Raw genomic sequence first — 16,268 nt, 5'->3', positions numbered from 1 at the left:
TGAATTTTGAGATGGATCTGATTTCTTTAATACACATGTATGTATATACCTTTATCAAAGGACTTGTATCAAGGCAGCCACGCAGCAACTTATTATTTATCAACAGTGCCCAGGCTTATTAGGAAATAGTTTTGCAGCACTTTCATTTATGCAGAGTGCTTGACAAATGGTTCCTTATTTATTGTGTTTCAATGATATTGTGTGATATTTTTATAAAGTTGATACGAAGTAGTTAATCAGATCACTGTTTCACAATGAAAGCCACTGTTTTTTGAAGGATAGAATGTGTGCAGCCAACGCTGATGGACTGCTCACTATTTGCTGTGTGTTGTTGACGTTTCAACAGTCACCGTGTACAGCTCTCCGGCAATGTACTTGCTTTATTTCTGTATCGACTAGAATTGTTAGACTATTTTCTTGTGGCTCTTGGCATGTAATTAATTCTCTGGCACATGCAACAAGTTTGAAAACCTCATCTGTGTGGAAAGACTGACTCACCATCTCTGCCTTTTTGGGATTATTTGGAATCATACACAGATCAGAACGAGCAAGAGTTCTTTTTTCTCAAGGAGTTTTTTTTCCCCTCAGGTAGGTTAGTAAATCATTTGATTTTTTTTTAACAAGAATCCAACAGATTTTGTGTGATACTTATTTGATCTCAGCCCAAAAATAACCTGAGATTTAGTGAATCTGTTTCACACCTTGCCGTTAGGTTAGGGATTTCAAGTCATGATTTCTGATTGCTGGTCGAGCGAGGGAAACGCTACGTAAATGCAACAGCTTTACAAATGCTATGGCACAGGCTGACTTTTGTCTAGTTTCCTGACCTTCTGTCCCATCGTACACTGTTCTGTCAGGGATCCCTACTTACATTCTAACCTTGAAAAACATTCAAGTTTTCTAATCCAGATGCCATTAATATACAGTGGTTAGAAATGCAATCAAAGACAGTGTTATTGAGTGAGATTGGGATTCCGATACAATGCTGTTTTCTTTTAGGAATGTCCAACATCTGAGAGTTTCTGGGCTAAACATGTTAAATTTTAAATCTGAGATCCCTGTACATTTTGAGATCTTGTCACTATTGGTTCCCGGTTTTCTGAATTGTTCCATAATGTTCTTTTATGGATGAATATGCTCTTCTACGATATCTCTGATTTATCCACACCAAGGCAATGCCACCAAAACAACTGATTTTAAACCTCTAGCTCCAGAAAATTGAAAGTGAACAACCAAGGAAAGATGCAATGTTTAGTTAAAAAGCAGTTGGTTGCCCAGACTTATTTGATAAGTCTCACATGAGTGTGACCACAGAGCTGTAGTTTGTTTGCCTGATTTACTGGATTTTAAAGTATAATTACCATTGTTTTGTATGAATCGTTCATTTGATGTAATTAAAAGTGATTGCTGCTCAATTATCCAATTTCTTTATATTGAAGAATTGAGCCTTGCCATTGTATTTAAATGGTGACAATCCAAGGTCAGTGACTGGACTAATCATACCAGCAGAGTATAATAGCAAGATTCTCTTCCAACTAGTACTGAGAATTTTCCAGTTGATATTAGCAAAAGCAAAATTAAAAATAAAGTGAATTCAAAAATGGTTTATTACTGTGGGTTAGGAAAAACCTGGTAGCATGAGGTCATATTGGATATCTTGTCTCGTTGCACAAGGCGATTTTCTGCCAAACACAATATGTTGTATGCTCAATAGCCTCTGTACTGTATAATTTGTGTCAGTGATTGGTGATATTTTTGGTGAAAACAGCTTTAAAGGTAATTGCCTTTAAGTGAACAAACTGTATATTTGAGTGCTGCATATGTACAGTCTGTGTATTGCTGCCTCCTGTGGTTTGCATATATCACACCCAAGTGTTAGTTTTATAAATAATTTCACTTCAGCTGTAAAATACGGTTTAAATAAAAAAGAAATGCCTTTATAAGAGCATTGGTTTCTTTGTAAGTCAAGTTTTGTCAACCTGAAATTCATTGATGTTTTGGTCTGACAAACAGGCATTGCTGGTAAAACGCTCTGAATAAAAAACAGACCATTCAGCCCAGCCAGTCTCTGTTGGAGTTTTCCTCCCAAAAGCCATTATATCTTTTAACACTTTTAAAAGTCTATCTCAAGTCGCTGCATCTCTTAGAGTCAATCATTGTATTGGGAGCAAGTCTGTTCTGGTTGTGAGATGCAAGTCTTGTTCTCAGTTGATGAGTATCATGCTGCATTGAATTCACTTCACCCACTCTTGGCCCCATTAGTTTAAGTTCAAAATATTAGTTGTCATATACCTGTGTGATGTGGCACGGTTCTGCATTTACAATCCACATCCTTCAGACAGATCCTCAAATGGGCAAATAAAAAAGAAAATATTGTTTTTGAAAAACGAAGCCAAATATCAGATTGATTCCTTGAATTTCTTGCTATTGTGGGAAAATAAACAACAGTATTGTTCCTTGGAAATTCTGAGTTAACGTTTCATTCAAGAATTTCACAATTTCAAGTAGGTTTCTCTTCCAGGGACAAGTTTCCATGTTTTGTGTGGATTTTGAGTATCAAACCATGAAGATTGAAGTCATAAACAAAATTTGTCACTCTCACTTCTGCCTGTAATTACAGGCTAGGTACACCCATCAGAGCAATTGTAATCGAGAGCAATTTTATGCTGCTCATGTACTGAGATTCCATTTAAAGAGGTAGGGGCAACTTTATTCTTGCCAGATATATCAGTTTATTTTGTGTTCTAACTGATCTTCCATGCACTTGTTAGGCAGTCGATTAGATATTTAACTAGACTGTGTAACTTATGTGCTAGACATTTTAAATTTTTTATTAATAAGTTGAGAGGTAGACATTAGTAATGACAAATCTCAATTCCAGTTAAGGCTTCAGTCATGTGGGGGAAGTAACGTAGGTCCATGAAGATTGAGCTGATTAGTAAGGATATCGTGCAAAAAGTGGACAGACTAAGCTGAGTTTTAGATGAGCCCTATTTTAGGATGCATGTTGAATTAGTCAGGTTTGAAGGGAGCAAGGGTATGGATGAGACTTTCAGCAGAAAATGAACTGAGGTATGAGCCAAAATCGGGTTATCCATCGCTGTACACTGATGGCTCGATTATGTGATTGGAAGCTTATCTTGCAGTCAGAGATGACATCAAGAATAGAAACGATCTTAGATGCCTTAGACAGTTGAACTTGCCATCAAAATTTAAGCCCCTGGGATAAATGGGATGGAGGCAGCAAGGATTTGGCATTAGCTGAGTGACAGGAAACATAGTGTATGCACCACCGTAGGAGGATCGTTAATAGCTCAGGGGAGAAGCCTAAGTGTGATGGGCAACTGATGGAACCAGGGTTTTTTCACCCAAATCAACAGAACATACATAAAACATTGCTTCAACTAGTCTAAACATAGCTGAAAGTTTTGTTGGTCTTACAGGACATGAGGTAGACTTGGTGGTGTTTTTATAACTAATAGTCTTAATTTTGTGTTTAGATTAATGTCCCTCAATTTGAGGCAGTAACAATCACGAAGTTGTCCACATTCAATGTATTACTGTATCGGGTGTCCACTCAAATAGAGCGAACTGGGAATTGAGTTCCCATGAATTGTTCCTCCACAAGGTGTATTGTGTAGTCAGTACAGCTAGAGTCATTAGCAATAAGAGATTTGCATTCAACCTCCAATTATTTGCACATTAATTTCTGTGAATGAACCAGTGGGAATCCTAAGCCGCCTTCATTCAACTGCAATTGTGTCTTTAAACGGAAAGCTTATTCATAATTACTTCTGAGCAGCCTCTTTGACTCTGACATTTCTGTTACAAGGTGGAGTCATTTTCTCACTGCATGACATTTAAAAATTGTGGAATATTAATGCTTTTTCATTAAATTGGAGAGTGACATAGAGTTGCAGGAGAAATACCAATATCAGAACAAAATTGTTGTGATGCTTATATCTCTGTCAACTGTACCAATGTTTTTACTTCACTTCCTATGCAGAGATTTATCCGTTGTTTTGTATTTCCTGCTTTTTACTGTTTGTTTTTCTTTCCATGAGAAATTTTCAATCTGATTGGTTGATTAGTCTCTCTTTTGCCTGCCCATACTGTTGGATGTAGCAAGCTGATGTTGGGAAAAGCAGGACTGTCGAGCTCACTGCCATTTTGTGGGCAGCTTTGCTCCATTTCAGTGGCACGTCTTTATGCTGACTACACAATTCAGGCTAATAACCTCCTTTGTGTAATTTCAGTAAAGTAAGTGTTCCAACATCAGAGAGTTTGGCTGCTATTTTCTTAGACATGATGTTTAAATTGATCAGAGATGGTCATACATGGAACAGTTCACCTCCAGAAGGGAGAAGGTATGGAGAGAGAAATTACTGCAGACGCTGGAATCTGTACTGAGCTCTGATTAGATTAGATTAGTCCACACCGATCCTCCGAAGAGTAACCCACCCAGACCCATTTCCCTAATGCACTGAAGAGTCACCTGTTCTCAGAACGTTAGCTTGCTGTCTCTCCACAGATGCTGCCTGACCTGTTGTGGTCTGCAGCATACTTTATTTTCAGAAGACACTGTTTTACAACAATGTGACCTCCTAAGTCAGAGTTTCATTTCTACCTCTTTCATTCTCACTAAATTCAGGTAAAACTGACTTCATTTGAGTTGGAGATGAATTTGCTCACGTGAACCCATCTGTCTTTGGACCATTTGCTGTGGGGATAATTTTGGCCCCAATTTATACAGAGTCCAGTGAGTTTCCCATTGGGAATCCCCCTCTACCGTCCCTTTTTGAAAGAGCTAATGCAGCACAGGGAGGATGCCAAGCTTCTGTTTTTCTTGTATTTGTTCATGGGATGTGGACATCATTGGCTAGGCCAGCATTTGTTGCTCGTACCTAATTGCTCAGAGAGCAGGTATGAATCAGCCACTTTGCTGAGGTGCGAACAGCAGATTTTCTTCTTTAAAACACATTTGCAAACGACAATCAATTGTGGTTACATGGTTGCAGCTAGGCTAGCCTGTTTCTTGCGAATTTTATTGGATTCAAATTTCTCCATCTTCAGTGGTGATTTGAACTCAAGTCCCCAGAACATTAATCTAGAGACCGTGATTGCATGACTGCCACTACACCACTGCCTCCTCTCTGACAGCACCAGAGGCACATGGCTCCTCCTACTGGTATCCTCAACACTAGATTATCTCGATGTCAGTTTGAGCTGGTGTGTGCCATTGCTCCAAGGGTCAGGGAGGCAGCTCCTGGAGGCCAGGGCCCTCCTCTGCAGTTTTGGCCAATGAGCTGGCCTGTGGTCCAATGACTGTCGTAAAGATATGAGCGAAACCCATTAGTGGCTTATTGGTCATCTCCTTCAGCTACTTGGAACTGTTTAAATTCTATCAGTATCATCAAGTTGTAGTCTGTAGGTTTGTGACTCTGTTGTCTGTCTCATAAATGTACCTTAGAAAGAAACTACATAAAGGTGACCTTGGAGGAAGGTGAGAGCAGCAGCCTACTCCTGGAAGATAAATTCATGCAACACTTAAACAGGACATCCGCTAATTTGCACCATTCTCCCCAAATCTTCATCCTTTGCTTTTATAAAACCCTCAGCTGCACCTTCTTCATACTCCAGGCTAAAGAGTTAACCTGGAAACGTGCCCCCTCCTCCCCTCCCAGCGTCAATGTAAAAGATCCTGTGGCACCATTCCTTTGAAAAAAAGAGCAATAGTTGTCTTCTAGTAGTCCCATCTGACTAAGAACAGTTTACTGTTCATGGGAACTCAGCAGATCTGACAGGATCTGTTCAGAGAGAAACAGGATTAACAGAATTGAGTCCAATATGGCTCTTCTTTAGGAAAGTTAACTCTGCCCACAGATGCCGTCAGGCCTGCTAAGTTTCTCAAGCATTTTGATTTTATTTCAGATTTCCAGAATCTGGAATATTTTGCCTTTAATTGCTCCTTATGGAATTTTATTGTACACAGCTTCACTACCTTGCATTTTGCCCTTTACAACTGAAATTACATTCCTACAGTTTCATGTTAGTTGTTTGGTAATCTTTAACTTGTGAATATTGCTATATAAATGCAATTTTTTGGTATTGTCAAGGTTCCAAATAAACATAAGGAATTTGTTAGAAATCTTTAAAAAAAATTATTCGAAGAATCAGTAAGTCACAAAAATATTAACATTACTAAACAAAACAGTCATCAAAACATGGGACCCTTTTCAGAATCTCTCACTCATGGATCAGTCTCCAGTCCATTCCCACTAACATAAATTATTCTCAGCTTCACTGCAATGTGTTCAAATATTTAACATTGGTGCATAATTTTAGCAATATCAAAATGTCATATAACGTATTTACACTTAAATGAGGCAGCTCCATTAAAGGCAGAACATTGATGTTTCTGAGTGGGCTGACATTTCTCTTCACACTCCAGTATGATCACCATAGCTGGTGGTTGAACTGCTCTGTTGAAGCTTTATAGCTTTACAGGCAATGGAATAATGGTAGAGGTAATGTTTACAGACACATGCTGGCACCGGCCAACATGCATGATGCAAACACATGGATCAGCACGTACTGACCTGTTAAAAACACTTGCAAAAGCATAAGAATTGGAACAGAAACATGCAGATTGCAATGCATAAACACACATGAACCAGCACTTATACAGAGCAGATTGATGCACACTGACACGTGCCCACATAAATGTGCACAGTCAAATGCTTACAGGTCCAGATAGAGAGCAACAAGCACAAACATACAGAATGTTAGTAATTTATATCAAAGTCATACCCTTGTATTGCCTAATTTTTCTGTGTGCCAGCCTTGACCATTACTCCTATGGGACAGTAATTTCAACCTCTGAATCTTCTGTGTTACAGCGTATCGTAAAGAATCTGCTCCTCAGGTTTTATTACCAGAAGAAGAGAAAATAATTGTTGAAGAAACCAACAGCAATGGACAAACGATCATCGAAGAAAAGTAAGAGAACTCTGGAAATGATTCTGTCTCCTGTCTGTTGTATGGCACAGTTTAAAGATTTGTGCAAATTATTTGACTGCAAGTGAACAAGTTGTGGGTATTGGCTCTTGGTTGTGCCAAGAGTGAGCTAGGGAGTGACTAAGCACTGATCCTTTAGCTGGTTGGACAGCAGTAGATCGATCAGTCCAATTTGTGGGATGTTTCCCGAAGGAGAGAGGGTGGGCCTTCTAATCTGGGTTTTCAGAAGCCCCATGGATGCCCGCTCTGAAACATGTATCCATCAGATACCTGATGTTACCATAGAGATGCTTCAAGTGTCTACGTCTCACGAAAGGATTGACAAGCTGGATATGTTCTGTTAGAATAAAACTTGGGGCTGACCCAATAGAGAACTCTTAAACTATGAAAAATGTTAATAGAGTGGATACGTAGGCATTAGGTGCTTTTGTGAGGACGAGTGTAACTCAACATCATCAACGCATGGTATTCACGAGAGAATCCAATAATGAATTTGGAAGCAAAGCTTCACCCAAAGAGTGGCAAGAATGTGGAACTCGCTACCACAGTGAGTGCTCAGGGTGAATAACACAGATACATTCATGGTTAGACAAGAAGGGAATCGAGATGATGTAGGCAGATTTAGATGAGAAGAGATGGGAACAGGCTCCAGTGTAGCATCAGCACCTACATAGACTGGTTGGATTGAATTGTCTGTTTCTGTGCCCTGTGTCTAATATACTGTATCATTCTGGATGAAAAGGCACAGGAAATGGGTGGCCTTTCAGCAGCATCATACCGATAACTGGAATGGTAAAATCTATTCAGGTAACATGGCATCAGAGCCTCAGCTTTTAGCTTTATTGATTGCATGAAAACATACACTGTAGTTTCTCTGACTGTACCAGCATTTGGAATCCCACGACAGACATAATGAAAGGTGCTGACCTATCTCTCCTGTGTTGTTAATCATTGACATTGCTCATCGTAGCTGGACCATTATAATTTCTGCCCTTTGAGGTTTAAATTCCCATTCCTGCTAATGTACAGGTATCCCACTTGAATATTAAACAGATTATGGTCCAACTATTTAGGATTCATTCAATGTACTGGAAAAAGTTACTGGCTTTAAGCACATAGTATATCAGGAAGTGGCGAAAAACACAAGAAGGAACTGAAACATAGGTGTAGAGAAGGTGCAAATGGTAACAGTAGATTAATGATCAAAAGCAGCTGTCTGGTTAAATAGAGGCCATGCTTATCATTTGAAATGATGATGCTAACGCTGAGCCTAGTAATGCCTAACCTAAAGATGATGTGCTGTTCTTTGACTTTCTGGTGAGCTTCATTGGAATAGTGCAAGAGGCCGAGTACAGAGAGGTCAATGTGGGAATGGGATGAAGAATTAAAGGAATCCAGAATTTCTGGACTAGTGGGAGGTGTCCTCCAAAGCAGGGACCAACTGTTTTCTAACTTTTAACTTATCACTTCAACAGAGCCACATTTTTACCTGTTCCATTGTGACTTACAGTTTCCTCTTCATACAGGAGCCTTGTGGACACTGTCTATGCATTGAAGGATGAGGTGCTGGAGCTAAAGCAGGTAAAGCAAACATAAACAGGAACTTGCACACATTGCACTGGATTCCTTCATGTCATTTCCATGTGAACAATAGCAAGAGGCAGGTGGGCAGGCGAAGGAGGAAACGACCAGGATGTAGAAGGATTAAGGTGATGGCACACATTGAGCTAGTGTATATATAGATAGCAAACTCGACTCATTTTGTGAAAGCCGTGAGGACACTAGAACTGGGACAAGGCTCAGTCCTCCATTGGTACTCTTGTTCCTCTGTTAGAAGGTCGTGGGTTCAAGCACAGCCACAGAAACAAGAGTACATAATCCAGGCTAACACTCCAGTTTTGTACTGAGGGCGTGCTGCACTGTCAGAGAGTAGTACTGAGGGAGTGCCGCACTGTCAGAGGGTCAGTACTGAGGGAATACTGCATTGTCAGTGGGTCAGTACTGAGGGAGTGCTGCACTGTCAGAGGGTCAGCACTGAGGGAGTGCTGCACTGTCATAGAATAGTACTGAGGAAGTGTTGCACTGTCAGAGGGTCAGCATTGAGGGAGCGCTCACTGTCAGAGAGTAGTACTGAGGGAGTGCTGCACTGTCAGAGGGTCAATACTGAGGGAGTGCTGCACTGTCAGAGGATCAGTACTGAGGGAGTGCTGCACTGTCAGAGGGTCAGTACTGAGGGAGTTTTGCACTGTCAGAGGGTCAGTACTGAGGGAGCACTGCACTGTCAGACAGTAGTACTGAGGGAGTGCTGCACTGTCAGAGGGTCAGTACTGAGGGAGCACTGCACTGTCAGAGGGTCAGTACTGAGGGAGCACTGCACTGTCAGACAGTAGTACTGAGGGAGTACTGAGGGAGTATTGCACTGTCAGAGGGTCAGTACTGAGGGAGCGCTGCACTGTCAGACAGTAGTACTGCGGGAGTGCTGTTATGTTGATGGGTGAGATGATAAACCAAGGCCCCATGGGTTTAATGAGCTGTATATAAAAGATCCTACGAGTCTATTATGGAATGAAATAGGACAGTTCTCATTGAAGTCCTGGGTAGTATTTCACCCTTAACCAACATCATGAGAACTGCTTGCTTGTTGTCACTGAATAATTGCAATGCACATGGAGACAGTCAGCTCATTATATCTTCACAGACCCTCTCAATGAATGTTATAACTCATCTAATGCTCTTATGAATTCCTCAGTAGCTCCCATCTCACTACTTGCCAAGCATTCTGAACCCTAACTAATCGCTCTGTGAAAAGCTTTTTCTTGCATTACATTTGGTTATTTTGCCAATTACCTCATCTCTGTGCCCCCTCCTTCTTGATCCTTTACTGAGTGGAAACAGGGTTTCCCCTTCCATACTGTTCTGCCCTCTCATAATTTTGAAATCTTTTATCCAATTTCCTCTGAACCTTCTCCATTCCAAGAACAATAACTGAAGTGTTTTATCTCTGGAACCATTGGGTCCAGAAATTTCGGCATTAATAGCCTTGTTCCTGTGTGCCCTGCCTTCATGAATCAAGGTCAGACCTCTGTTCCTGCACACTCTTTAGAGTAGCAAAGGAGATGACATTTTTATTTTCTCTGAGTTTTGTGGAATAATTGTAGGAAGAGGTGGATAGAGTCCTGTTAGATACAGGAATCAAGGGTTATCAGGGATAATTGGGAATGTGGAATTGAAAACACACACAAATTAATCATGATCTTATTGATTAGCAGATCAGGCTGGAGAGGTGAAGATGTTGACTTCTCCTAGTTTGTATTTGCCATTTATTTTATGTTGTATCTCCATGTTCTCCATGCTCAAATTAGCTGCCGTGATTCCTACATTAAAACAAAGACTGCACTTTACAAAATTATGCCATTGGCTGCAGATCACTCCCAGAAGTCCTGAAGTTGAGTTTTACCAATCTTTTGTAAAGAATGTTTTAAAAATAGTTTTCCAAAAAAAGGCCACCTGGAGTTCAATGAACAGAGACTTCAGTGAATTCGACCATGGTTGACAACTTCCAGGAGCCCTATTGGTGCCCCCTGTGACCTCTGCCACTGCCCTTCGAGACTACTGCCTTGGGCCTCCGATACCCCTGCCCGTGCCCCCTGCTACCCGTGCCCATGCCCTCGTATACCCATGCCCTCTCTGACCCTTGCTTATGACCTCTGCCTGTCCCCTCTGTGACCTCTGCTCTATCTGTGCCCTCAGTGACCCCTGCCCGTGCCCTCCGTGACCATTGCCCGTGCCCTCCGTGACCCTTGCCCGTGCCCTCAGTGACCCCTGCCCATGCTCTCCGTGATCCTTGTCCATGCCCCCTGTGACCCCCGCCCATGCCCTCCTGTACCTGTGCCCTCTCTGACCCTTGCTTGTGACCTCTGCCTGCCCCCCTCTCACCTCTGTTCTACCCGTGCCTTTTGTGACCCCTACCCGCGCCTTTTGTGACTCCTACCCGCGCCTTTTGTGACTCTTGTCCATGTCCTTTGTGACCCTTGTCCGTGCCCTCCGAGACCCCTGTCCGTGCCTTCTGTGACCCCTGTCCGTGCCTTCTGTGACCCTTGTCCGTGCCCTCCGAGACCCCTGCCCGTGCCTTCTGTGACCCCTGCCTGTGCCTTCTGTGACCCCTGCCCGTGCCCTCTGTGACTCCTCTCCGTGTCCTCTGTGACCCTTGTCTGTGCCCTCTGTGACCCTTGCCCGTGCCGTCTGTGACCCCTGCCCGTGCCCTCCGAGACCCCTTGCCCGTGCCTTCTTTGACCCCTGCCTGTGCCCTTTGCGACCCCTGCCCGTGCCCTCCGAGACCCTGCCCACACCCAGCGATTCTGGTCACGTCCCCAGACCCTGGCTGCAGGGCTGTGCAAGATAATTCCCAGCTAACATCGATGTCCAGCACCTTTGTTAATCTTTTGTTCTGAATTTTGTGCTGCAGGAAAATAAGAAGATGAAGCGTTCCCTGGACGAGGAGCAGCGAGCCCGCAAGGAGTTAGAGAAACTGGTTAGAAAAGTTCTAAAGAATATGAATGATTTCTCTTGGGATGAAACTAATTTATAGTGAACCAGTATCTACAGCTGCAGTAGGTGGGACATAAACAGCAGACTGGAAAAAACTGCTGCTGATAATTATCAAACAAGCGCACATCACGTCCCTCTACCATTGGCTTGTTCACTATTTTAACAAAGACTGGCAAATTTTAACTGAGTCCGCCATCCATAAAACAACAGACTGGGGATTGCCACACACAAGTGTTCTGCTCATGAGTATTATAAGCTGTAATCTCCAGGCTGTGCAATTGGACAGTATAAGTTTAGGGTCACCTGGAATGTGGGTATGGAATCCAGCCAGACTGATGTCCTCCGTCCATGGATGTCCTGAAAGATCCGGTGCGTCACCTTTTGTAGCAGAATTGCCAATTGGGAAGAACACGGCACTGGAAATATGGCACTTCCTAAAATAACTTCATCTACAATTGTAACTGAAAGGAAAATAATTATCAGGGAATTTGACTTGTCGTTTGATCATTGTCAATGATTTGAGTCAAAGTTGGAGAGCAGTTTTTGACTAGACATTTGAGGGTTGCATTTCAGGTCTGCAAACAGAATTGTACGGTCTCTGGGCAGTTTCAGTGGCTATTTTTATTTTAACCTTTTGGTCTCGTGGTGAACTTAGTCTGGTGAAACGTGCAGCGTTTGTTTGGAAATTCCTTCTGTAACTGAGGCTCAATGGAAACAGTCTCTAAACCCGTGTGCTGTGAACGATGTATTATGCATGTGAAGCTTAGTGCATTCTTATGTTGAGGTGCGCAAGTTGTAGGATAAGCTTTCTCATGACAGGTTTAATCACGGTGAAGCCCAGGCTCTGCATCAGTGCATCATTGATAGTGGCTTTGAGGATCTCTGCTCTCACCAGAAGCCTATCTGGACGAAACCGGAATCCAAGGAAGAAGCATTAAAAAAAGCACTCTCAGCTGTAATATTTTGGGATGATTCAGACAGGCTCCCTTGTTCTATTCCCCTCCAGCAAGGCTTCACACTGGGAGCACTACTGATCTGAAACAACCGACATAAGATTGTAGTAAAGGATGAAAGGGCATTCAAACAGGTGGGAGCTCAAGCTCTGTTAAACTTCTGACTCATGTGGCTCTGACTTGGACAACATTTGAAAGCTTTTTTTTTGCTGTGTAGCATTTTCCTGATGATTTAGTTCTCCTGAAATGATAAGAATGATGGTTGGTTTTATTCCCTAACCCAGAAATCCTCATCCATAGCAGCGTGAGTGACTGGTGGGAACCAGTTAAGAGATTTCCAACCACGTGCACACTGCTCACTATAAAAGCAAGCTGTTCTGTTTACAGTCTTGCCTCTTTAATGAAGACTTTTACTGCGGGAGAGGAAAATAAGTTTGCAGCATTAAATTTTCCCTTTTTCTAACAACTGGGAATTCTCATCTTCAATTTGGACAGACTATTGTAAAATGCACAAACCCAATCTCTCCCCATTCCTGAGGTTGCATAGTGAGGGTCTGACTTATAACATGTACCGATGTACTTTTCAAATTGCACGTAAATATTTTCACTGATTAAAACCAGCACTTACCAAAGCTAACTCTAACATGTTGCAAGTGTGATTAGTAACTTCTGTAATTTTTTGTTTAAACAGCCAGAACTTCAGTTATTGTTTTAACTTGTACTATATAATAATCTAGACAAAGGCACCAGGCACAATTGGAGAAACAAAGTTACTTTATATTTTTTGTTCAGGTTGTTTGTCAAGAGTTATGGTAGCTTTGCAACTAGCAGGTTAGTTTACGTCTGTCAGATGTTTCTCTCTCAGTCTCTCTCTCTCTCTCTCACACACACACACACACACATATACACACACACACACTTTCTCTCTCTCTCTAACTCACTCACTCTGTCACTAAGGAAAATATGGAGCCCTCATCTCCTGTAATTAAAAGCTGACCTCAGGGAATGACATTGTGGTTGTGGTGTTTCATTCTAATTCTGAATTAAAGTGGAGAAAATCAGGACAATGCTTTGTGTTCCAAGACTGGAGTGTGCAGCCCCAATGTTATGGTCATGCATATGGACCAACCACTGGCCTTGAAACTTCATGACCATGGATAAATAGGTTTTTAAAAACCTCAGAGTTTTTCAGCTTTGACAGAACTAACTGGTACTGCAGACTGATGATAAGTTTTGGTATAAATCACAAATGTGTCAAGATATGGGTTGATATTTTCCAATAAAACTGCTGGGACTCTGAGCGACCTGCTGCATGTAAGGAACAGTAGTTGCATTGGTATTGGGTCTAAATGGGAGAGCTTTCATTGCTTCTAATTATTTTTAATCCTGTGTGAGACTATCATTTAGGGAGTGTGATCTGGTAATGAATCAAAAAGGGGATACGGAACTAACAGCTCATGTAGTTTCTGTATGGGACATTGACTTTTTTATAAAGCAAACTTTCTGCAGCATTACTGATTTGTTCTTGTTTTGTAGGTTGAAGGGATATTGTAGGCTGTGAAATCTCCTAGACTTGGCTGAATGAAGCTGTCATCTTCACTCCTGTGCAGTCCTGTAATGGTTATGGGGTGTTGGAACTATTTTTGATTAATTGTGATATTCATGAATATTGATTGTATCAGCTTGGTAAGTCTGCCTGCTCTAATTAAGCTGCCAGTCTGGTTCTGCAGTACCATCTCCCTGTGTCATTCAGCTGTGGTTATAGGGGACTCTGAAATACCTTTGGGTGATCATTGAGCAGGTTCTTCAATGGGCTGGTGATCTGATAGGTTTGTTTTTAACCCTAAGCGGTTAATTAGAAAATCCCTGCAATGTGTTTTAACATTTCTCCATCTGTGAAAGATGTAGCATATGGAGATTAAACTTGCTTAGATACTTCCTGACAAAGTAAGATTTCTGTGGCTGATTGGTATTTGTAATTTAGGATTTCCTTTGTAAATAGATTTAATAAAACGATTAACTGAAAGTGGAATTTCTTATCCTGACTGAATTATGTTCATGGTGAAAGTGGAGAGAAGGGCAACTTCTTCAAAGTAGGCATCCTAATATGTCCACTCTTCAATGCTCTTAACACAACAAGATTGCAGTTGTGGATAAAGAAATGAGGAATACTCTGTTTTGAAAAGCCTGGACTAACAGTAGGTTACAGCGCAGTATGGAGTAATACAGCATGGTGTGTAGGGTATGTTAGAGGAGGGCTTTATACGGTACCATTCAGTGCAGTAAAGTTCTCATAATCTCACCAGACCATAGAGCTGCTCTCTCATTAGAAAGAGAGAGAGAGAGAGAGAGAGAGAGACACCCAGTAGTAGATTAACCTGAAGGTCATCACCATCTCAGATGAGGGGAGAGTCCTCCATGGTAACCTCAGCTTATGCAGCAATTGAATCTATGTTGTTAGCATCACTCTGCATCACAAACCAGCTGTCTAGCCAACTGAACTGTGTCTGACCACAGAGATGTACAGCACGGAAACAGACCCTTTTGTCCAACTCGTCCATGCTCACCAAATATCCCAAATTAATCTAGTCCCATTCGCCAGCATTTGGCCTATGACCCTCTAAACCCTTCCTATTCATGTACCCAACCAGATGCTTCATAATATATAAGAAACTGTCCATTTCTTGTCATTAGTTGGGACTTTGGAAGGCTGTGTGTCTGACATGGTGATATCATTGCCTGGAACTTTTACAAGATGATGTGTGATGAGATCGCCATCTGCTGTTTACCACTTGGAACTTTAGTGGGCTGAGTTCTGGTGCTGCCTCCCAGTGGAGACATGCAGTATTTAACTCATTGCAGCCTATGTCTTCGTTAACAATGATTTGAAGAGAATGAATCCTTACTATAGAAAGGAAATAGTTTAAAAAACTGTATAGATGGAGTGAACAGGGAAACATCAAAAATAGAAGCAGGAGTAGGCCTTTCAGCCCTTCGAGCCTGCACTGCCATTCAATATGATCATGGAGGGATTACACCCGAAACATCGACTTCCCCACCTCCTAAGGCTGCCTGGCTTGCTGTGTTCTTCCAGCCTCCTGCTTGTCTACGTTGGCTTCCAGCATCTGCAGTTTTTTTTGTCTCAAATTCAATATGACCATGGCTGACTAGACTTGAACGTGTGGCTGGGGAACTGGTGCAGGAAGCAAGGATTTAAATTCTTGGATCACTGGGGTATGTTTTGTGGTAAACATAAATTCTACAAGAGAGACGGTTTGCACCTTAATAGGTTAGGGACCAGAGGTAGTTTGGGCTGAGGTTAGGAATAGGAAAGGTGAGGTCACCCTGTTAGGAGTTTTTTACAGGCCTCCTAATAGTCCTAGAAACGTAGAAGAAAGGATTGCGAGGATGATTCAAGAGAAGAGTGAAAGTAATAGAGTGGTTGTTATGGGGGCCTTTAACTTTCCTGATATTGATTGGGAAAGCTATAGCTCAAGTTCGTTAGATGGGTCAGTGTTTGTCCAATGTGTGCAGGAGGGTTTCCTGACACAATATGTAGATAGGCCAACAAGAGATGAGGCCATACTGGATTTGGTTCTGGGTAACGAACCAGGCCAGGTGTTAGAATTAGAGGTAGGTGAGCACTTTGGGGACAGTGACCACAATTCGGTGACTTTTACTCTAGCGATGGAGAGGGATAAGTGTGCACTACAGGGCAAGAGTTATAGCTGGGGGCAGGAAAATTATGAT

The 16,268-nt window shown here is 41.9% G+C and overlaps 1 protein-coding gene across 4 annotated transcripts in view; it reads left to right on the top strand.

The window, feature by feature from the left end:
• Positions 1-14,550, top strand: part of LOC122550467 (rho guanine nucleotide exchange factor 7-like) — a 137,271-nt gene extending 122,721 nt beyond the window's left edge. For 3 of the 4 annotated variants that reach the window (XM_043691228.1, XM_043691224.1, XM_043691227.1), the window contains 3 exons: positions 6,900-6,999; positions 8,544-8,598; positions 11,483-14,550. In XM_043691228.1, coding sequence (XP_043547163.1) covers positions 6,900-6,999; positions 8,544-8,598; positions 11,483-11,605 — 278 coding nt within the window. In that variant the 3' untranslated portion in view covers positions 11,606-14,550. The remainder of the gene's footprint in view (positions 1-6,899; positions 7,000-8,543; positions 8,599-11,482) is intronic. The other variant, XM_043691225.1, reaches the window with a different exon arrangement.
• The last annotated feature ends 1,718 nt before the right edge of the window (positions 14,551-16,268 follow it).

The sequence above is a fragment of the Chiloscyllium plagiosum genome, chromosome 6 (genome assembly GCF_004010195.1).
Source record: "Chiloscyllium plagiosum isolate BGI_BamShark_2017 chromosome 6, ASM401019v2, whole genome shotgun sequence".
NCBI lineage: Eukaryota > Metazoa > Chordata > Chondrichthyes > Orectolobiformes > Hemiscylliidae > Chiloscyllium > Chiloscyllium plagiosum.
The sequence above is the reverse complement of the archived record's forward strand: the minus strand, read 5'-3'. Positions and strand labels throughout refer to the sequence as shown.